We start from the raw sequence: 24,006 nt of genomic DNA, 5'->3' as shown, positions 1-24,006 counted from the left end.
ATACACAACGGTCACCCTGGCGTATCACGAGTGGAGCTCGATATCTCAACAAGTCTCACTTTACTTATAATGCAACACATCTACCAAGTTTAGCTGAATTTTAAATGGCAACATTTTACATGCAATCATTTCAAAGAATCTTGTAAAATCTTTTCAAATGTGCATTATTTTATTTCTAAATCTTCTAGTCTTGATGCATTATCTTTTGACCTTGTACTCAATGCATGTTTATTATGCAATGTATTTCAAGCAATTTTCTAAAATCTTTCCAAATGTGCATTCTTTTATTACCAAATCTTCTAGTTTTGATGCATTATCTTTCAACATTGTACACACACACACACACACACACACACTCTCTCTCTCTCTCTCTCTCTCTCTCTCTCTCTCTCTCTCTCTCTCTCTTTGTGTGTGTGTGTGTGTGTGTGTGTGTGTGTGTGATAGTATCATGCCCTACACATAAGAGCTTTCTTTCAAGCCTTCAACACCTCCCCCCCTACAAGATATTGGTAGAAACTAGGGGGGAGAGTTAGATTTATGTTCTTATATTAGCTAGAAGTTGTGCAAAAATATCTTTCCAATGGTCCTAGCAACACCACCCAAGAAAACTCGAGCCAAGCTTGAGGGAGGAACATCTATGTGTGCAATTATGCAATATGGAAGGTAAGAATATGGGCTTGAAGTATTCATTACCCAAGAGTACACACTTTTGGTTGAGGTATAGGAAATTGCCTAGAGAGGTGGCTACAAGTAATAGGAAGATTGAAGATGAACCAAATAGAAGGAAACTAAAAAAAGGACGCAAATATACAAGGTACAAAAAACATTATATTTTTAGTAATTAATCAAGCTACATTGCAAGAGAAGATTGGAAACCCATGTGTATCTACAAGGCCTCCCTAATGGGTAGCACGAAGAAAGACAAGAGGAACTAGATGATGAAGATCACCATAAATGTCCAAAGTCAAAAAGGTTAGAGACTAAAATAAGGACATTGTTAGAAATGCAAGGAATCAAATAGATGGTATGATGAAGCATCCCTAAGTAATGAGTCTTTTGTTTTTGGAGACATACAAGAAAAATTTGGATTAAAGAAACCAAAATCTCTCGAAGGAGTCAAAATATTGATAATGGGTAATACAGATAATCTTACACTAGCACAACTCAAAACACGCTAAAGTGAAATCATCAAGATAAAGCTGATTAGGAAGGAGGGAAAATGACTAGTGTATTGATGTGACCATGTCATCATAAAGGAGTTTGATTTACGATCATTGTATATTTAGTTCCATTGGCACCCCAAAGTGAAATAGAGCTAAAATATTGATGTGTGTCATTTCATCCTATGTAACTTCCATACAACTTAAAGGACACGCGCACACACACACACGTATGTATGTATGTATGTATGTATGTATGTATGTATGTATGTATGTATGTATGTATGTATGTATGTATGTATGTAGGAGCCTGAGGAGCTAGACACAAGGAAGCCATTACCTAAATGGATAACTCAACTCTTGAATGGTAGGGATCCACCAATATTTGAAGAAAATGAACTTAGTCCTATTAATAAAGCTTTTTTATTGAATAGAAAAACCAAAATTTTACTATACTCGTGGCTCAATTAGTGGCAACATGCATAATGAATATGCATCTCTTATCTCTAAATTGATCAATGAATAGTTTTTACATTTTATTAAACAATCTCATGCTACATTTTAATCAATTAGCCAACCACCAATAGAATCATTATATTAACACAAAATGAAATTTCAATTTTAGAGTATCGCCCCATCCGTTTCAAACAAGGATGTAATCGTGTGATCAAAGCATTTTAAGAACATCACCACATACCACGGTTCACCAAACAATCATTGGCCACGATATTTAAATGCTTGAGGAACCTATCAATATAGAACTTTGCAAAAGAAAATCTAGTCTCAACTTTTGTAAGGTAGTTAACTTATGTAAAGAAACAGAAAATGAAGACTCATATAACTTTTTGTAAATTATAATCAACTAATTTTGTAAATTGACCTTAGAGTATTGAAATCAATGAAATTTTGTAGAATCTAGGATCAAGGCCAAAGAACACATGTGCAAGCTATATAAATTACATAAAGTACTTAAAAGCGTTATTCCAAGTGACAGTACTCTTCTCCTATAATGTCATCTCAATCAAAATGAAGAGATGAGGCAACACCTATGGAAATTAATTTAAAAATAGAAAACATTAGAAAACTCCTTGAAAGAGAAATTGAATGTCATCTTGTGCAATGCTTAAACATAATTTGTTTCACCGTGTCATAAAGTATTGCAAGAAACAAAAGACTTTATACCTACATACATCCACTTGAATGGGTAGTTCTCACTCATCCATCTAAGAATTTTGTTTGTTTAATTCAAAACATAACCATCCTAAGAGACATAGGTAGATTCTTTTGTTTAAGTGACCTAAAACATCTAGATTTAAATACTAAAATAATGCCTCCGATTCCCATTCTATTTGGAGTCCACAAACATTTGTACACATAACCAATTGTTGCCATTTTGAAACTCCCCATCAAAGAAACCACATAATTTCTTGAATGTTACATTCTATATGCAAAACCTTTCCACTAACAATCGCATGTGATTGTCTAGAAATAATCAAAACAAAAATTGATATTGAGGAGCACAAACTAAGCCACCTTGTGCTCACTTTTTCCTCATTGTTCTGATTTCAGATTTCCAAACTTGTTTGCACAATCTTGAGATACTATAATAAATAAAAGTGTACAACGTATCACTTCAACTTAACAAGTATAAGGATATCAATCCTGAACCACCTTTTTTAGTCCCAACAAATCTCTCATAGGAATGTCAAATTATCTTACTCTTAAATGGCCCAATGATGTACATTACTTAAAGATAATGACATAAATAATCAAGTTCTAGATTATATGCTAATGAATGGAACCATTCAAACATCAACAAGCCCATGGATGTGAAACTTCATTGAGTTGGAAAGAATCTAAATGAATACAAAATTTGTATAGATCACCATTGAATAGTATAAGTCACCTAATATGCATCATATTTCCTACATTAATACCCTTGTAGATAAATTAAGTCAATTCTATAGCTTTTCATGTATCAATCCAACATCGTTCTACTATAAAATTCTATCGAATAACTCAAATGGGCCAAAAACAACCTTTAGAACTCCTTGGAAACTCCACTACTTCAAAATTATAGCGCTTGATCTTACTAATGCACCTGACTCTTTACAACAACTTAAATCATGCTTTTGGATCAGGTAGTCTAATGATATATTTGATAGAAAAATACTTTTGGGTTCAACATGGAGAGAGAGAGAGAGAGAGAGAGAGAGAGAGAGAGAGAGAGAGAGACAGCTAAGGTGGATGCAACTCCATGGTACAAAGACAGCTCTTACAATTACACAAGCAAAATTGATTCATATGATAGATGATGAAAGTACAATTGTTAGGGCTCCATTATATATACCTAGGATTTCCCCCAAACCTTTGAGCCTTACAAAATGTTGGGAGACGTAAAAGTTATTCACACCTTTGATGCATTTGCACACTTAAGGTGTGTTGACACACAAGTGTGTGTAGAAAACTAACAAATTCCCTTCATGTCATAGGTGGTTGAACCCGACAGGACACACAAAAAGAAATGAAAATGTAAAGGCCTTACTTCAAAGAGAGTCTCTAGTCCGATACAATGATTCTGAAAAAGGAGATAGATAAATGAGACACATGCAACATGGGGATGGTCATGACATGATCTGTCGAGAAGCTCACGCAACCAAGGGAAGGCATGGTGCAAAGGTGCATGTGCATTACTTAAAGACTTATCAAAATCTAGCATGGTTCAAAGTCACTAAGCACATGACTTGAGATTGCTGGCTACACAAATAAGGCTTTCAAGATCAACTCAAAGGTCACATGTAAAGTGGTTACAACTTCTAATAGAATTATAAAAGAAAAATACAAATCCTTTCGAATAAAAATCTGAGTAGTGTACCCCACATAGCAAATAGATGTGTTGAAAAGATCTTAATACATATATTAGTATGATCAGTGTCTAATTCCAAACACGCTACTTATTTATTTACTTGTGATTTATTCCAAAATGCATATTAATATGATTCACCATTAGTAAAAGAGAATGATTGAATAGATACACTAGGGGCCTTGTTAGAAATAGTAGATGGCTCGTTAGGGTAACTATCAAATCGGGGGTGAGTAATGGTATAGTAGGCAAGTTGTTTATCATAATGCTTGCCCATTCTTCATAGAATTAGTCAATAGTGTGACTAATACACTTGTAATAGGCCCTTGGGTAGTGGTTTCTTGGTGTAGAAGATTATCCATACTATGTTAGCATCTTTGCTACACCTTCCATCATCCAACAAGATTACTCCCATCTCGTATTTCATCTCTTGAGCCACCTTTGTGGTTACATTAAATTGTGCTTCTTTTATCAAGCTATTAAGATGTACACTCTTTTTATTGTTGCCATCCAAGCAACTATTCAGAGTGGTCAAGTGTTGATAAAAGCGACTCAAATGATCAAGATGCTACTTGAAAGAGTCTCCAAAGGATTGTAGAACATACTAAACAATCACATCTTTAAAGATAATTTGGAATTATTAAGGATGTCAAAGAGGTCGAGCCTAATAATTGCTAGTGCACTCTTGTTCTGAAGTTGTGGGTTGCCACGAAGTGGACAAAACTCTCCATGCACCTCCCAATATGAGTTGAAATCCTCGAATGCCTCTTTGTTGAGCTAAACCACACATTTTGATCACAGTTGGTGTACAGTTTGCTTTGCTAAGTTAGGGACCAGCACTCATCCATTTCTTGAAAATCTCAACGAGGAACAGGCTTCTGGTTTAGCTACATGCACAAAAACAAACTTTTCCTAACAACACTAACACAAACAATTGAAAATTTTCAGGTCTTACAAGGCAGTTTCCAAACAATATTATAATGTGTGTTACAGGATCATTTCAGAAGTCATGGCTATGAAACTACAGAAAAATACTCTACTAGTAATCATATAGGCGACAATTGTAGACAGGTAGGAATTCTTGAACAGCAAGTGCCCTATGAAGTAATACCATAGCTGCGAGTACAACCACTCTTTATCTATTCTTAGATCAAACAAACAACTACCTTGATGGTTTGGGATTGGCATATTCAAAAGTACTTTTAACAAAACAAAACTTCACCTCTGCACTTCACAACAATGATAACAGAACTTAAGAGTCCTTTAACACACACACACAGTGCCATGGCCCAACTGTTTTCAATGAACCTCTCGCTTCTGAGATTTTCAATATCCCTTTCCACACCCAGAGACTTTTCTCAAAGCTGGAACTGGAGCATAGAGCAGCCTTCTTTAGCTGACACACAACAGGAATAAAGCCATAAAGATGCAACATTCAGATGCGTGCCCAATTCAGATATGCAGGAAGGAATTGTAGACAAAGCTTGCTCATTTTTCAGTTTACACAAATACACCTGAATATATACAAGAGAAAATCAGGTGTTTTCACTTTGGCATTAAGCTAATAAACCTAAGAATTTACAACTCCCTTTCTCCAGGATGGGTAGCTATCCCCTCCTTTTATCACTTCCATGATGCCAGGGCCATACTCCTCTTCTAATCCATAGTCTTCACCATAGTACTCGTCAATCAATTTATTTGCCATACGCCTCAAATCTTCATTTTCGTGATACTCCAAAACTTCCAAGGCTGCTAAGCCATCCTCTTTCTCAACCACTTTGGGACCTTGCAAATTAGGTAAGCCCCTCATTACCTGCAAAAGAAGACAAATACGATTACTAGGAAACAATCATAATGACAAAGTATCTTTCCCAGGTTAGTTTGTCGTCTGTGCATTCAATGAGGCCATTGGTTCTGCCATTCCTCCCTCCCGAGTCCCTCCTATGTTTTTATTAACAATGCCCATTAGGGCATCTGCTTATAAAATGGGACGGTGGCATGAAGAACCAACATTCAAAAATTATTTCTATTTTCTTCAGTTAAGAGCTAGACTTCTGAGGAAAGTTATTTTTTTAATATTGGTAAATAGAAAAAGAAAATCAGCCCTTGATTTTGGACCCCATGATGTCAACTACTCAGATTCAAACACACTAATCATTAGCACATTTTAATATTGGACTCTTTCCACATTCAGAGTGCTCACAAACGCATGGCTGATGTTGGAATTAGCTTGACAGATTCAAACACACTAATGATTAGCATTTAGTTTACAGTATTGGACTCTTTCCAAATTCAGAGAGCTCAAATCACCCTTCTTCCTTCGACAAGAAGCTAATCCCTCCATGTGCTTGCTTGCCATCTCTTGTGACATAATAGGCCAGAATACTTATTTCGTTTTTCTTTTTTCTTTTTCTGGGGGGTATAGTTCCCTACGTACGTTATACATACAGGATCCTACCACACGCCTACGTACGTCATACGTACACGATCATACCGCACAGTTCGTATCATACAATACACCCATTTAAGCCTAGTTGGCACTTTGGGGTGTTCCTGTGCCTATGCCTTGAATGGCACATTCCTACCCCAGCCCCCCTTTGACTCTTTGACTTGGCCCTTGGATTCCAATTATGCTCTTGGGTCTCTCTTCTTCCACCTTGGATCCCTCTCTTCCTGCACACTCTTCTCTAGCCTATAAAAGGTGCTCCTCTCCATTCTTCCACACCAAATCAACACATTGGCATAATTTGACTTAATTATGTAAGCACATATATCTATGATCATATATAGACAATAACATCAACAAAACTTCATATGCACACCCACGTCAGGTGACCAAAAGCCCACCATTTTTTAAGCAAAAGAACATGCTAGTAGACCCCTGGTTTGAGGTTTAACATCTGGAGCTACCAGATGCTAGACTTTGAACCATGGGTCTACTAACTTTTTTTACCCATTTATTTATTTGTTTTTAAACTGGTGGGTTCTTGGCTCTACTTGAAGATTTCGTATAAGTGGAAAGTGCTTGGGGGATTAGAGTAGTGCACTTTGCATGCATTGCACTACGCTGAGCATTAATCATTAAGTCTATTGAAAACATTCTCACATCCATCTCTAAGCACCACTTCAATCAAGCTTTCACCTCTCCTCTCCACCCACCCCCTCCATCTTCAAGCAAACAAGCCTATCCACCCCTTCTCTCTCTAACTTTCAAACCTATCCCACCCCCTCTCTCTCCCCTTTCCCCTACCCGAACTTCCAACTTCCAATCTTGAAGCCTCGGCCCTCCATTGGCATCATGACTCGTGAGAAGCACAAGGCCTTTAATTTGCATGCCATCCATGTGGAGAAGGACACGAAGAAGTCCAACTCCCACCATTGGAGATACAAATATTACGGGAAGCACTACACAAGTGGTGCGACCCAACTTCTCCAACATCTTTCCAAGACGAGGGGCAAGTTGCTTCATGCAAAGAAATCCGTCAAAGCATCGCCGACAAGATTCTCACCAAGACAAGAGGGGATCCACTAGAGGAGGAGGAAGTGGCGCATCGATACCAACATCTATGGCTACTCATGAGGAAGCCTCGCATATAGGCTTGTCTTCGACGACCAATGCCTCCACCATTGGCAGTGGCGAGTCCATCATGATGATTAAATTATGATACAAAACTCAAAATCATGAAAGAAACTAATTTAGAAAGACAATGATAAATGTATATCTCAATGATAGCTTGTCGAATGTGGCAACAGATGAATGTACACGTCATTTTTCATTCCCTCTTGCTAGTGTCTATAGCCTGTAAAAAGTAGGTGCCAAATGGACATGAAACGAGTATGTTGATGATGCCCCATTTCTTATGATCACTCTATCTGTTAGTGAGAATGGAGCAACCATATTTTGTCCATGTAGTCCAAATAGGATCAAGCACTCTATCAATCCCCTTCTCTTCATCAATCTTCTTTATCTTCATGTCATTGTAGGTGACATCGGTCCATCCTTCGCATGAACCCACATTGGCAATGGATTTTACCATCTTTTTCCATTGCTCTTTCTCTAGCACATTGAATGCACAATAGCACTCGATCATCGTGCACAAAAAATCAATCTCCAAAAGTTCTCTCTCTCTAAGAAAGGCAATCAACCCATGCACATGACCAAGAACTTGAGAGAGAAGATTAACTCTTCGATGTCGCGTGAGCCTCCACTCTTTGCCTCTTGCCAGAGTTAGCTGTGGAACACATTCGTGTCACAATTGCTCATTACAAACAAAGATTACCACGATGACTCAGTCAAAGGTAGCTTGCAAAGTCTTGCTAGATTCCATACACTAAGAGGGAGATACTCTACACTCTTTTTAATTTTTCAGTTTTCCATATTTTTCCTTTTCCATTTCAATTTATCATATAGACCTAGACACAATTTTGTTTTCTTCTCTGATGAGAGATGATGATACCAGTTGTATTAGTTATGGTCTCATAGGCCATTTTGGCCTTCTAGAGACGTTAATAGATCTTTCTTTCTTTCTCTCCCCCTAGAGCCCTTCATTCTCTTGAAAGTTAATTCTTGAATCTTTCAAGGCTCGAGAGTCAACTCTCTATTTCTCTCTCTAAGAATTGTAATTTGTGATTATAGGTGGGCCAAGTTTCCTAGAATTGTTTGGACTCCATGTGCAAGTCATTAATTAGACTTACTCATGGACGACATTGAGAACATAGAAACAAGAAATCCCCGTTCTGGCACTTAGGAACGGATGAACGTGTTCCGGGAGGTCCGAGCCCAAGAAACGCTGGCATAACGTTACAACCCGCATGTTCCCTGTTTGGAACGGCCATTCTAGCAGCGAGGCTTTTTTTTTTTTTAACATCGATCTTATCCTGTCCCGCCCCGCACTAGCTGGCCCGCAACTCCCATCTCTCTCGCCTGCCTAACCTGCCTCCTGCCTCTCGCGCCTCTCTCAACTACCTGGCTCGACTGCTTGGCCTCGATTGCCAAGCCTACCTCCCACCTCCCGCCTCTCCTGCTTGCCTATAATTTCACGAATTATGGTTGATATGATATCTCTCTCTATATTCTAAGACTTAAGTATTGATTCTCTCTCTCTCTCTCTCTCTCTCTCTCTCTCTCTCTCTCTCTCTCTCTCTCTCTCTCTCTCTCTCTCTCTCTCTCTTGTTGGGCATTTCACTCACGCCTCAGGCCTACGCTCTTGGGTATTTGACTCACGCCTCACTTACGCCTACGCTCATATGGGAGTGTCGGTGATCAGTAGGACACTGGAGCACTTTTACTCTCGGTAGGAGAGGTTTTTTCCGCCAGACTTATAGTCTTATTTTCGTATGTGCTTATGTTACACACTTATGGGCACTTACCATGTGTCAGGTGTGAACACCCCCTACAACCCTAAGGTTTAAGGGTTGTACTTTGTACTTTCATGTGACACTCTTTCAGACTATTGGATTGGGTGTCGTGCTTCACTCTGTCTCTCTCACTCTCACACTGTCTATTGCACTCTCAGCTGCATCTCGATCCTATCACTACCCTCACATTTGGTATCAGAGCAGTCTACAGTCTGCAAACTGTAGCCCCCACTGTCTGCGGCCCCCGTCAGTTCTGAAGCTCTCGCCAGTTTTGCCCCAGAGTCGCCAGTCTGCAGTCGACTGTTAGCTGAAGGTACCATCTGTACCTGCGTGCGTCACCTGTCCCAGCAGCGCCTCATCCTCAGCAGCTCGACCTGCAGCTCGTCTGCCCGCCAGCACCACCTAATCCTGCTCGTCAGCTCCGTCAACTCCACCCGCCTGTCTGTGGCCAACGCCACCCGCCTGTCTGTGGCCAACGCCACCCGTCAAGTTGCACCCTTGACGTTGCAGCTCCACGTCGTCTGCCTGCAGCTTGACTGTCCGCCCTATCCACGTAAAACGCCCGCCCGAGTGCCCTGTCTGCCTGCGACCTAACTGTCCGCCCTGTCCACGTCAGGCATCCGCCTGAGTGCCCTGCCCTGCCTGCGACCTGACTGTCCGCCCTGTTCACGTCAGGTAATTTAAAAAATTTAAAAAAATTTATCATTTTATTCCAGAATAAAGTTCTGGAAGAGGGGGTTCCTACGCAGCAGGCACAGCATACAGGATACATGTGTGGGACAAATTGGATGCAAATTTCTAGGCACATTCATCTGAAATTTTGGGGCTTTTATGTATTTTGAGGACATTTGCATATGAACTGCAGTTACAATCACAGAAAGACTGTTTTGAATACATTTGAGGCAGAAATTTTGGGGATTAAAGACAATTTTTGGCAGAGTACACCCTTGCACATTAATTGCAAAAGTGTACTTGCTGCAATTTCTAGAAATTTGCAAATTTCCAATCCTTATTGCTTTGACATTGCTCATTTGTCTTTGGAAATTTGTCATCATGGCAAATCAGGGAGGTGATGTATTTACGAATGTATCCAAGAAAGACAGATTGGACGGAAACAATTATTTGCTATGGTCATTCATGATGAAGAATATATTCGTGGCTAAGAATTTATGGGATTATGTCAGTGGAGAGGAAACTCGACCGGGAGTTGTAGCTCCCATTACTCCTCCTCCTCAAGGGGCATGTGGACAACGGGAACCTCAGCCCGCTCCACCTCAGCCACTTCCTTCAAGAACTGTAGCTCAAAAAGCTTGGGATACACGTGATGCACAGGCCTTGTCGCTGATTGCTTTGGCAATTCAGCGGTCCATCATCCCTCACATTCGTTCAGCATCTTCTTCACGAGATGCATGGTTGACTTTGGAGCATATGTTTGCAGGAAAGAATGAGACTCCAATCTCTTTCTTGAAGAAAGAGTTAGAGACTTTGAAGATGAATGAGCGTGATTCTATGCAGGATCACTTGAATAAGATTCACGACTTGCGGGAGCAGCTCATGAATGTAGATGAGTACTTTTCGCATACACAGTTGATATCCACCACCTTGAATTCCTTACCTCCTTCGTACTTGTCTTTTCATATTGCATTGAACCTCACCATGAGGATTGCCGAGCACCCACTCACTTTTATTCAGCTGGTTAGTTTGCTTCTAGAGGAGGAGCAAACAAGGAAAAATAGTGGTGTGGATGCTATAGTCTCTGAGCAGGATTTTGTGGCAAGACAGAAAGGCAAAAACAGCAAGGTGAAAAATGCTCCACAGAGTTCTAGCACTTCGGGCACATCACAGAATCAAACACGAGGGGGGACGCAAGCTAAAAAGGGAAAATGTCATTATTGTAAGAAGCCAAGCCACTATATCACTGAGTGCAAGAAGCGCATTGCCAAAGAGAATGAGTCAGGAATGTCTGTTTCTACTACTACTTCCGCTGCTAGTGAGTCCGCGTCCTTTGTTGTGGACAGGGACTATTGTTTTTACACTTACAGTTATGACATCTCTTCGGCCGATAGAGCACTTAGCTCTACAGAGGATGCTGACACTTGGTTCTTTGACAGTGGTGCTTCTAGACATATTACATCTCGCAGAGATCTGTTTGCTTCAATTAGTGCACCTCCCGTTGGGAAATCTGTATAGTGTGCCAATAATGCATCATACCCTGTTCATGGTATTGGGGAGATTCAGCTCACAACCATTGATGGCTCTATTCTCCGCCTACAGGATGCTTTGTTTGTGCCTGGAATCAAGAAGAATTTGCTTTCTATTTCTTCTTTGGCACGTTGTGGTTTGCAGGTCACATTTAATGATGACCGTTGCATGGTTAGAGATAAAGAACGCATGACTTTGGTCTTGACAGGATCTTTGTGTCATGGTTTATATGAGTTGGATGCTCTTTCAGTAGATCAGTCGGCATACTTAACATCCACTCTTACTTCTGCTATGATACAGGCGGAGTTATGGCATGCTCGTTTGGGGCATGTAAACTTTGGCAGCTTGATGCTTTTGCAGCGTATTCAGATGTTGGATGGCTTACCTCTCTTGGAGAGACCTCCTAAGCACTTATACGAGGGATGCATTTTGGGGAAAATGCATCGTTTCTCATTTCCCCGTGATGTTGCTTTCAGAGCAACAACCAGATTGCAGTTGGTGCATTTAGATGTTTGTGGGCCTATGCAAACAATGTCATTGGGCGGTTGTTACTATTTTGTGACATTCATTGATGACTTTATACGTTTTTGCTGGGTCTACTGTTTGAAAAAGAAGTCAAAAGTGTATGATGCATTTTTGGCTTTCAGTGCACTTGTTGAAAATCAATCTGGATGCAAAATTAAGACTCTCCGTTCGGACCGAGGGGGGGAATATATGTCCTCTATGCTGAATTCCTTTTTGAAGCAGAAAGGCATAGTCCATCAGTACACTACTGCCTATACTCCACAACAGAATGGAGTAGCAGAGAGGAAGAATCAGACACTCATGGAAATGGCCAGATGTATGCTGAAGGCTAAGAGCTTGCCTCATAGTTTTTGGATGGAAGCAGTCATGTGTGCTTGCCATATTTTGAACAGATGCCCTACCAAAGCCTTGAAGACCATCACACCTTTTGAGGCTTGGAACAGTCGTAAACCTTCTGTTGCCCACTTCCGTACCTTTGGGTGTCTTGCCTATGCCCATATTCCACAGGTACTTAGAAAAAAGTTGGACAACAAGGCTGTTAAGTGCATTTTTATGGGATATAGCAATGAGAGCAAAGGCTACAGACTCTATGATCCCGTTACAAAGAAGGTTTTTGTCAGCAGGGATGTTGTTTTTGATGAAAAATCAGAATTATCCTTGGCTGGTTTAGACACATATCAGGCTGCCCGTGATGTTTTTGAAGGGCTGCTGCCCATTACTTTTGGTGATTCAGCTGGAGCTTCAGAAAATGAACCTAATGTTCAGCCAGCTGCTCCTATGGAAAGTGCAGAAATTCAGCCATTGGCTGATCGGAATATTCAGCATAATGCTGAAACTGAAATTCAGCAAGAGCTTGCACACAGTCAAGAAGCTAGACAGTTACCTAGATGGTATTTGCAGACTATGCAAGATAGTCCTTTGGATGCACCCATGGCTGGTCGGACTAGAAGGCAAACTCGTTTGCATGATTCAGCACATACCATGGAGTTTGTTATGGCAGCAAGTACTTTTGATAATGAAGAGCCTGAATGTTTTGAGGATGCACAACACAGTGTGCATTGGATGGCAGCAATGCAAGCTGAATTAGATTCTATCACTAAGAATCAAACTTGGGATTTGGTGTCTTTGCCATTTGGAAAGAAAGCCATTGGAACAAAATGGGTCTACAAACTGAAAAGGAAAGCAGATGGATCCATTGATAAATACAAGGCACGGCTTGTAGCTAGAGGCTACGCACAGAAAAAGGGCATTGACTATGAGGAGACATTTGCTCCTACTTCCCGTATGACGACCATCAGGTCTATGATTGCTTTGGCTGCACATTATGGTTGGACAGTGCATCAGCTGGATATCAAGACTACATTTTTACATGGGGAACTTCAGGAGGAAGTTTATGTACAGCAGCCCATTGGTTTTGCAGTTGAAGGCTCAGAACATTTGGTATGCAAGCTCAAAAAGGCACTATATGGTTTGAAACAAGCTCCTAGAGCTTGGTATGCAAAAATAGATGCTTTCTTGCTTGGTCAGGGGTTTCTAAACAGCTCATCTGAATCTACCCTTTACGTATGTAAAGAAGGGGGATCTATGTTGATTATATGTCTTTATGTTGATGACCTTTTGCTCATTGGAACACATGCTGATCAGATTTCAGCATTCAAACAAAATTTGCAGCAAACTTTTGACATGTCTGACTTGGGAGTTTTGCATTACTACTTGGGCATCCAGTTCATACATGACGCTCGAGGTATTGGGCTATCACAGTCAAGGTATATTGGGCAGCTTCTTGAGAAGTTTGGCTTACAGGATTGCAAGCCAGCCTGTACCCCCATGAAACTTGGACTGAAACTATCATTACATGATGACAGTGATTTGTTTGATATACATACATATGCTCCTGCAGTTGGATGTCTTATCTACCTATGTAACACTAGGCCGGACATACAGTTTGCAGTTTCAGCTTTGAGCAGATATATGCATCAGCCACGTATGTCACATTGGCAAGCTGTCAAGCGTGTTTTTTGTTACTTGCAGGGTACTCGATCTCTTGGGTTGCTTTATGCCAAGGGGGGACCACTGCAGTTACATGCTTACAGTGATTCTGATTGGGCTAGTGATTATGATACACATCACTCCACTAGTGGCAATTGTTTCTTTCTTGGCTTTTCTTGCATTTCTTGGCTTAGCAAGAAACAATCCACTGTTGCCACATCGTCATGTGAAGCTGAATACAAGGCAGCTTTCACTACCACAGTTGAATGCGTATGGCTTAGACGCTTGCTAGCTGATCTGGATGTATCTGTTACGGAGCCTACTCCTTTGTTCACTGACAGTCAGAGTGCCATTGTAGTGGCACGGAACCCAGTGTTTCATGCCCGCACGAAACACATTGAGATCCATTATCACTTTGTCAGAGAGAGACTACATGCAGGTGATATCAGCGTTGTCTATTGTCCTACCACCAGTAATGTGGCAGACATCTTCACCAAAGCTCTTCCTCGTGACAAATTTGAAGCAGTTTGCCATGCTTTAAATTTGATATCCTTTGGTGGCGGATGATCCTTGTACTCTTGATCACTCTTCACTCCAGGGGGGTTTGTTGGATATTTGACTCACGCCTCACTTACGCCTACGCTCATATGGGAGTGTCGGTGATCAGTAGGACACTGGGGCACTTTTTACTCTCGGTAGGAGAGGTTTTTTCCCCCAAACTTATAGTCTTATTTTCGTATGTGCTTATGTACTTATGTTACACACTTATGGGCACTTACCGTGTGTCGGGTGTGAACACCCCCTACAACCCTAAGGTTTAAGGGTTGTACTTTGTACTTTGTGACACTCTTTCAAACTATTGGATTGGGTGTCGTGCTTCACTCTGTCTCTCTCACTCTCACACTGTCTACTGCACTCTCAGCTGCATCTCGATCCTATCTCCACCCTCACATACGCTCACATCGGAGTGTCGGTGATCAGTAGGACACCGGGGCACTTTTTACTCTCGGTAGGAGAGGTTTTTTTTCCCATACTTATGGTATTATTTCGTATGTACTTATGACACACACTTACGGGCACTTACTGTGTTCGGGTGTGAACACCCCCCTACAACCCTAAGATTTAAGGGTTGTACCTTGTACTTTCAGTTTTACACTCTTTCAGTCTATTGCATTCGGTGTCATGTTTCACTCTCTACTGTCTATTGTTTTCTATGCTGAGCTTCGATCCTACCTCCACTCTCACATTTGGTATCAGAGCAGCATTGGCTTTGTTTAGCTCAGCTCCGTTCAGCATTCAAGACTCTCTGCTCAGGTCCAGCCTCAACCTTCAAGAGACGCCCTGCTCTTCTGCCTGCATCGTCAGTACCCTGCTCGTCACGCTCAACACTAGTGCCCAGCCAGTCTTCAGTTGCCTACGTTTGTGGTCAGTCCAAACTGCCCCGCCCGTTAACGTCAATCGTCAACCAGCCAGTTGTCAGACATGTGCCGCCTAACAGCCCGTCAGCTATTTCGCGTCTGAAGCGCTGCCAGACAACCGCCCGTCAACTGTGCCTGTGTGCTGTTCGTCACGATAGCCAGCTCACCTGTAACGTCTCTATTCACGTAGCGTTTGACACCTCCTGTCCACCGTGTGCTGCTACGCCACATCAACGACAGCCCGTCAGACCTCAGGTATTTTTTAAAAATTTTCTTTATTCTTTCATTCCATATAAATTTCTGGAAGAGGGGATTCCTACACAGCAGGCACAGCATTTAGTAACGTGTCTGGGACACATTGAATGCAAATTTCTGGCCAAATTTATCAAACATTTTGGGGCTTTTATGTTTTTTGAGGACATTGGCATATGAACTGCAGCTACAGTCACAGAAAGACTGTTTTGAACACATTTGAGGCAAGAAATTTTGGGAATTTTGCTGATACAGTGTTATTGAACACTGATTGCACGTTGAACTCCGTGCATAACAAACAGTTTTGACAGAGTGCACCTCTGTACACTAATTGTAGAAAGTTATTTCTTGCAATTTCTGGAAATTTTCACATTTTCAGTGAAGTTCTGCTTCGGCATTGCTCTTTTGTATTTTCGGCAATTGAAAAATCATGGCAAATCAGGAAGGAGATATTTTCACCTATGTATCCAAGGAGAACAGATTTGATGGAAATAACTATTCACTTTGGTCCTTCATGATGAAGAATATACTTGTGGCTTTGGGATTATGTCGGTGGAGAAGAAGCTCGACCTGGAGTTGTGGCTCCAGCTAGATACATTATACGTTACATATCCATGATCCATTATTGACTTGTCACTTATGTCAAAGTTAGTCTTTAGACAAGCTATACTATGGTTTAGAACTCAAATATTATGATTCATACATATCATACAAAGAAAATTGAAATTAACATGTAAATAGCCTATCTATAATATGAACTGAGTAAAGTTGCAGCATCATGATTCTCATTTCAAAACAAACTGATAAAATGTCAAAATCGAGAATGAATCGTAATATATCATAAATAACTCATAAATGAGACTAAAGTCCTATAATATTCAAATCTCAAGACAAGAATAGATACTAGATTGACGAAGTCCAAGAACTAAACAAAATCACAAAAAAATATGTCTCTCATCCAAAATCTTGAGCCCTTACGAGTCATTATGCATCATCATCATCATGTTTAGCATTGCCCAATAGTTTCTGTCAAAAAAAACATGTTTTGGGTTCCAACTCACCAAAAAAATAAAAATAAATAAAAACACCCACGTTTTTTACTCTTAGAAACGTTTCGTACTTTAAGAAACGTTTCGTAAGTTTCAAATTCAAAGAAACGTGTTTCTTAGCTGCTATGCCCTCATCCATCTTCATAGTCTCAAGCTCTTTCTTCAAGAAAGAGATGCGTATCTCGTTCTTTCCAACAAACATTTTCTCTAAGGTCGGCCATGCTTCTCGTAAAGAAGTTGTAGATCAAATATGAGGGATGACAGACCACTGAACTACCAATGCAATCAGCGATAAGGCCTATGCATCCCGTGTGTCCCATGCCTTTTGTGCTACTAATCTCTGGGGAAGTGGCTGAGATGGAGCAGGCTGAACAGGCTGAGTTGCCCACTGTCCACATCCTCCTGCAGGAGGAGTAGCACGAGCCACAACTCCGGGCCTAACTTCTTCACCGCTGACATAATTCCAAAGATTCTTTGCAATCAGCACATTCTTCATCATAAAGGACCAAAAGGAATAGTTGTTGCCATCCAACCTATCCTCCTCGGACACATATGTAAACACATCATCTCCCTAATTTTCCATGATTAAATGTCACTAATCAGAGAGCAAAAGAGTAATATCTCAAGCTGGACCAACTTGGAAATCTCAGAATTTTCAGAAATTACAGCAAGTACTTTGCTGTAATTGGTAAATTTAATGACAATATCAAAAACTGTCTAAAATCACGCCGCCCAAGGCGCAATAAGTGCTCAGCAGCACTGAAATCAGTCTATTTCAAACTGTCATAGATGTACATTTGCCGATCTCTGAGCTAACTCCAAAAGCCCCAAATGTCTGACCCAAAATTCACAAAATCTCTTCTATAAATGTGTCCCAGACGCGTGCTGGAATAGAGATTACCTGCCCGGGCAAAAGACCCTTCCAGAGAATTAAATCTGAATAAAATTTGAGAAAAAAATTTCCTTTTTACCTCTGATTCTTGCTCACTGAGTGGACCTGTGGCGGACAGACCTGGCCTGTGGTGGCAATTTAGGACGAGGCAGCTGGTGGCAGAGACGACCAAGAGGGCGGCTCAAGAAGCGGACTGGGCAAGATAGGCGGGCAGTGGCTCACTGCAAGAGGTGTCGAGCTGAAGTGCGCCTAGAGCAATGGCGGATGAGGCAGACTGGCGAGGCCTGGTTGGAGACGAACAGGTGGCGGGTATGACGCACACAGCTCAATCGGAACAAGGTGCAAGGAGCAAAGGTGAAAGAGGCAAGGGACGCTGCAGGCAAAGATACCAACCACTCGGGCGGCACTAGGAGCTGGCCGTCCCGGCGAACCTGTGGGACAGCACTGCAAATAGCACAGGGCGTTGTTGATAAGGGCAGGTGGCGAACAGAGCAGCAAGATGCTGCAAGTGGCACCAAGCAACCGCCAGCTGCTGCTGGTGGCTCTAGTGGTGGCAATAGAGCTGTTGATGATGACCGAGGAGCTACTGATGATGGCCAAGAGGTCAGCTCAGCTCTAATACCAAATGTGAGATGAAGGATAGATCGAAGCTCAGTTGAGAGTACAGTTGATAGTGTAGAGTGTGAGAGCACGACATCCAATGCAATAGTCTGAAGTGTAAGGTGTAAGTACAACCCTTAAACCTTAGGGTTGTAAGAGGGTGTTCACACCCGAAGAGTGTAAAACACAATAAGTGCCCAAACTGTGTAACATAGGCACATAAAATAAAAGAAATAAATCTCGGGTGAACCTCTCGTACGGAGAGTAAAAAGTGCCCGAGGAGATCGCCGACACTCCCCTATGAGCATAGGCCTGAGTCAAACCCAGCAAGCACCTCTTATATATCAAAGACATGTCGCCAATCCTAGCCCACCTATTTAACAAGGCCCTTTGTGAAGGCTTCCCTACCAACTAGTCAGCTAACACTATAGTACTAATCCTAAAAGCTAGAGATCCTATGGTTCCCACTAGCTATAGAACCATCATGGTTGACCACATGCTAGCTAAGCTTTATGGATCTATACTAGAGCATGAACTAAGCAAATGGGCAAAGATATTAGACATGTGGATAGGCAAGGTTTAGGAGGGTATTCCAACCATATCCTCACAAACTAGTGCCATGAACTAGGCTCATGCACAGACTATAGGAGTTGGGCTCTCTTATGAGGTGCGATGGGGTGTCTTGGCATTGTATGCATCAATCACTGGATAGGCCCAAGCTCCATGAGGGATGTTAGAGGAGATCGTGCGAACTATTGGAGTGAAGCAAGGTTGCCTCCTTTCGCCCACTCTCTTTAGGCTATACATTGATGAGATATTAGACTACATTGATAGATTAGGACATGGATCTAGCCTTGGGGAGTACTATTATCTCTACTACTGAATGAAGATTATATTGTGTTTACCACAAACACCCCAGAGGGATTGCAACATGACCTAGATACACTATATGCCTTTCGCCAAGAGAGAAACCTCACAAACCTTGGGAAGACCAAAGTTTTGGTGTTTAACCTCTACCTAGTGGATCAAAGAAATCGCTGCCTCCGGTTACATGTGGTGGGGAGATAATGGCATAGATTCAAAGATACCTCTATCTGGGGACAACTTTTTCAGGGCCCAAATTCATTACGAGAAGAGTAGCTAATGATAGACTAATCCGATGTTATGCAGTCATAAGCACATATACAATTTCAAGAGCCCTGAACAAAGATTTGGCTCTTTGACACATCGGTTACACCAGCACTCGTATGTGTAACTCCTACTTGGGGATCAAGGCTTTACCATAGGAGGAGAGCTACAACAGAGCAGTCACTACTAGATCAACAGGAGGTTTACGATGGATGCGAGCTGATGGAGAGGCCCCTAGCAATGACAATCTCCCAAATGATCAAGAGGAAGTCCTCAAAGCCACATGAGATAGTCAGGGCAGAGATGGGCAGACCACCTATTGTGGCTGAGGCCCTTCTCTAGATAGTGAATTTTATGAACAAGCTTGGAGTCTTACGAGACAGAGATACTCTAGACTTGCTCTAGAGTCATCTAGATAGCTAGCACTACAAGGTGACACAAAGTACTGTTATGCTACAATAGACACATGGTTGCAGCTACATGGGCTACATATGGATCCTGTTCCACCTCTACAAATCAGCTTGAATTCCCCTTTCTTAGAGCTCATCCAAGAGGATCTCAAAGATGGACATCATTCAGCTAGATACAACCAAGACTTGGTTGGACACCTACCTACGATCTAGGAACTAAGATGTCCTTCTAACAAAAGCATCTTTTACATGTAAAACCCCCCCCCCCCCCCCCCCCCGGCCCCCGGTTGGTTTTTTTATCCAACTAAGATACATGGACATACACCTGGGTCCTGTCCCAAGAAGTACGGGGTGCCACTGGTCAGCACCGCACATCCTCCCACCAATTACAAATAGAGTCCAATCACTAGGAGTAAATTCCCTTATCCCAGAGGGCTCAATCTTCCAACTTTGCTAGCTTGAGAGAGAGATTGAGAAGCACTATATATACAGGTGCCTAGTATTCTCATAATATACTTAGAAGAAAAGAGGGCACCTCAACTACCTGTTCCGACAAGGATTCCAACCACTATCCAAAGTGATGGAATTCATAGATCAGCATTGCCTTGGACTCTTCCTTCTAGAACTGCACCAACATGGAGATCACCACTTATAGTCTCAAGGGAGGTACCTTGGGGATTCATGGCAGTGCATCCTTACTGACTTTTTTAGAGCTGCAGCCAGACCTGATACTTCAGAGTATACTCCAAACCAACTCATGGTTCCACCACAAAGGGTCATCTTAGACAAAGCCACCGAGAGATGCAAAGCACACCAGCTACAGCCCACCAATGGTTCCACCACAAAGGGTCATCTTAGACAAAGCCATTGAGAGATGCAAAGCACACCAGCTACAGCCCGCCAGTCCACATCGCCACTCGAGCTTAGGATATAGATGATATTGGCACATCATTGATCAGCTCTACTTCGACGCTTCAGCTTATCCATGTTGGATAGACCCATGAGTGATACCTTGGGATGATACTAATCCCTATATCAGTTTCACATTGTATTAGATCCCTAGTGCTTTTTTAGTAGTTTCTGTCATTTGTCCTTTCTTAGCTAGATGTTTCCTTTTAGATCAGAGTTTCTTTATGTGCTCCCACCATTTGATTATAGCCTTGATTGTCCACACTCACACTCAACTGCCTAGAGCAAAACAGATCTATCACAATAGAGATTGTAAACACTCAACTGCCTAGAGCAAAACAAATCGATCAAGATGCAGATTCTCAGATTAGATTCAAAGAGGACTTGGGTTAGACCTGTTCAGCAATTGGGAACAAAAATGGAAGGGTATCAAACTGTATGCGCTTCTTACACATCCTCCAAGATGGAATTTGCATACATGGACACATACCTCTTAGATAGCATCAGATGCTCTATTGGTTAGATCCATACCTCATAACCCAACGGTGGACAGAGAAAGGGAGACACGAGGGTATTTGTGCCAAAAGACCATATCTGCCACTTTTGCATGGTGAAGGCAGAGTCAGAAGCATTACATATGTCACTGCACAGTCTACTATAAGATCAGAGGGCAGTACCATTGTCTCTTCCAGAGAGGGATTTGGACCACTATCTTGGATCATGGAGTATGAGGAACCTGAGCTACAACATCAGAGAGAGACCTAGAGAGCAGCAAGCCCATCCGAGCAAGACAAAGGATGCTTACAATGTTCCTTACCACAGTGAGCTCACCAGGACAACACACACGCCTGGGTGCACGTGCGCGCCCTCCCCCCCCCCCCCCCCTTTTTTTCCCCAGGGCCCCCTTTGCTGCCTCTCCAGTCCCAGGCAGATCTATGTCCATGAGGGCTCACCCTGGAGGATGCCACAGCATTCTGCACACCCAGCCCCCATGGTCACCACCCAACCAGCCTCCCGATCAACAGATCTAAGCCATTATTGCCTACCATAAGAGACACTGACACACCAATATTAGACATGATGACATCTCACTTTTAGTTCTATTGTGGTTTTTAGGACTTAATTCTCTCAGTTCCTTTGCTTTTAAGCTTCATCATAGCCATAGACCTTTGCAATTTACAGTTTTGTAGTTTGATTTACTCACTGGTCATATATTGTAACGCATGATTATTACCTGCTTACAGAAGACACCACAGGCTTTCCAGGTGCATTCTAATGTTTTACTTTTCATGCAAAGAAAGAAGAGTGTGATAAAGGAACATTTTCCTGACATTTCCACAACAAAGCTTACCAGTTCTAAAAACTGCAGACCTAGGCGTGAGGCATCTGGATCTGGGGACTTGACCAAGCTAATAAAACCCGGCAAGCAACCTCTGTCTACGAGTACAGTTAGATGCTCCAATATGGGTTCTGTAATACCAGACTTTCCAGCTGGCATCACTGATAAATTGCCAAGAGCATAAGCAACCTCCTTTCTCACATCGTAAGTTGAAGTTGCCAGAAGGTGAAGCAAAGCTGGAACTACACCACCATTGAAGACCAGGATTTTGTGTTGTAATGAGCCTGCTACAATGTTTGAGATGGCCCATGCTGCCTCCTAACATAATGACATCACATATGAGTAGAGCATGAGGATATGAAAGACAATAAACTGTAATGGCTTGTGAGAGGTAAGATTAGCAACCTTTTGTAGAGTACAGTGCTCACTTTCCAAACAATGTAGTAGACCCCCAAGTATTCCTCCTGTATAAAATGTATTGTAAGGTTACAACAAATAAAGATGGTCATACCTTCCAAGATTTGAGAGAATGATGGTTCAGTAGCACTGTTGCCATCACAAGTCACTCAAATTACATAAGCATTTTCTCCAACTTATACTAGATTGAGCAGTCTGTAACCTTTGAAGAGACGAGTACTCTAGCAAGTACATACACCAAATAAATATAAAGACAATGTCACAAGCTATAGCTTATAAAAAACACAAATCTTAAAGGGATAAGCATCAATCCCAAATATCACGTATGGGTCAATTGGCAAATCCAAATCTTTGATAAGGTAAATCACCACACTACTACGCCACATGAATCTTTCTTTTATCCTTGTTTGAGAAATATTGAGGAGGTGGCTTGATCATCCATCTGATGGAGTATCCAAACGATCAAACTCAAGATTCCTGCCTGTTCCCCACTCCTTTTATCTAGTACATCACTATACTTAGGAGGTGGATACAGACGGGTAAGATTTGGAGTTTCAAGTGGTTATGTCAGTCTCTCAAAGATATTGTGGTATGCTCAAGATGTGGCATGACAAAGACAGATATTTCTATGTAAGAGCGCCCTCAAGCCCAAGAGGTTTGCAGAAGAGTTGTAGGCCTAGTCTTTAGAGGCACAAAGGTTTGCAAAAGAGTTGTAAGCCTAGCTTTTAGAGGCACAATATGAGATGATAGTGGCTAGACTCTAAAGGGGTGGCTAGACTCTAGAGGAACCACTGCTTGAGATAGACTTCTAGTAGCCAAAGAAATAGATGATAGTGACTAGCTTCTAGAGACCCCACTACTTCACTTACGGACAAAGGATGTGCTTCTAGTTACTAGGACACATAGGAGACTTCTTTATTCTACCTTAGAAACAAGGAGATGAGGGTGATTTAAACATAGTCACAAGAAATGAGGAAATGCTAAGAGGAACAAGATCACGAATACAAAAAGGTTTGTATTGGAGCAAAGCGAGTATCTCTAGCAAGGATAGTGGTAGTGGCCAACGAGGTTCTCATTGCCATCATGTTGTATATTACTTCTTGTTGGGCCCTCTTTAGCTCATACATTGGTCAAGTGAATCGCCTCCATAGTCATATCAAACAAGAAACAAGGACAAGGAACAAGGGCAAGGACGGGAGCACTCCAATTGACATTCTTTGTAATTACATAGTCACATGGAATAGACACAAGGATGGGAAATCGGGATGGAGAACATGATGAGGGACCCAAATATGGTCATTCGCTATGACTAGAAGCAGCAGGTCAAGAATTTCATTTGGCCAAGTGTAGATGAAAGCCTACCGAGGGCTAAAATAGCATGGGATGTTATATTCAGCGTAGATCTAAGGGTGCTTTGGGGATCATTGACCTAGAGTAAAATAGAGCATTGATGATGAAGCTTACTATTGCGAGGGGCCTTCTTCCAAGCAAGAAG

General features: G+C 41.7%; 1 protein-coding gene across 4 annotated transcripts in view; it reads right to left on the bottom strand.

The window, feature by feature from the left end:
* Window positions 1-5,319: 5,319 nt before the first annotated feature.
* The window catches only part of LOC148024362 (importin subunit alpha-9), a 132,743-nt gene continuing 114,056 nt past the window's right edge, over window positions 5,320-24,006 (bottom strand). For all 4 annotated transcript variants that reach the window (XM_087693982.1, XM_087693981.1, XM_087693980.1 and 1 more), the window contains 3 exons: window positions 22,500-22,558; window positions 22,107-22,412; window positions 5,320-5,836 (listed from right to left, as the gene is read on the bottom strand). In XM_087693982.1, coding sequence (XP_087550108.1) covers window positions 5,594-5,836; window positions 22,107-22,412; window positions 22,500-22,558 — 608 coding nt within the window. In that variant the 3' untranslated portion in view covers window positions 5,320-5,593. The remainder of the gene's footprint in view (window positions 5,837-22,106; window positions 22,413-22,499; window positions 22,559-24,006) is intronic.

Source organism: Lygodium microphyllum, chromosome 15, assembly GCF_053477565.2.
Source record: "Lygodium microphyllum isolate KBCC chromosome 15, Lygodium_microphyllum_v1.1.10, whole genome shotgun sequence".
Classification (NCBI taxonomy): Eukaryota; Viridiplantae; Streptophyta; class Polypodiopsida; order Schizaeales; family Lygodiaceae; genus Lygodium; species Lygodium microphyllum.
The sequence above is the reverse complement of the archived record's forward strand: the minus strand, read 5'-3'. Positions and strand labels throughout refer to the sequence as shown.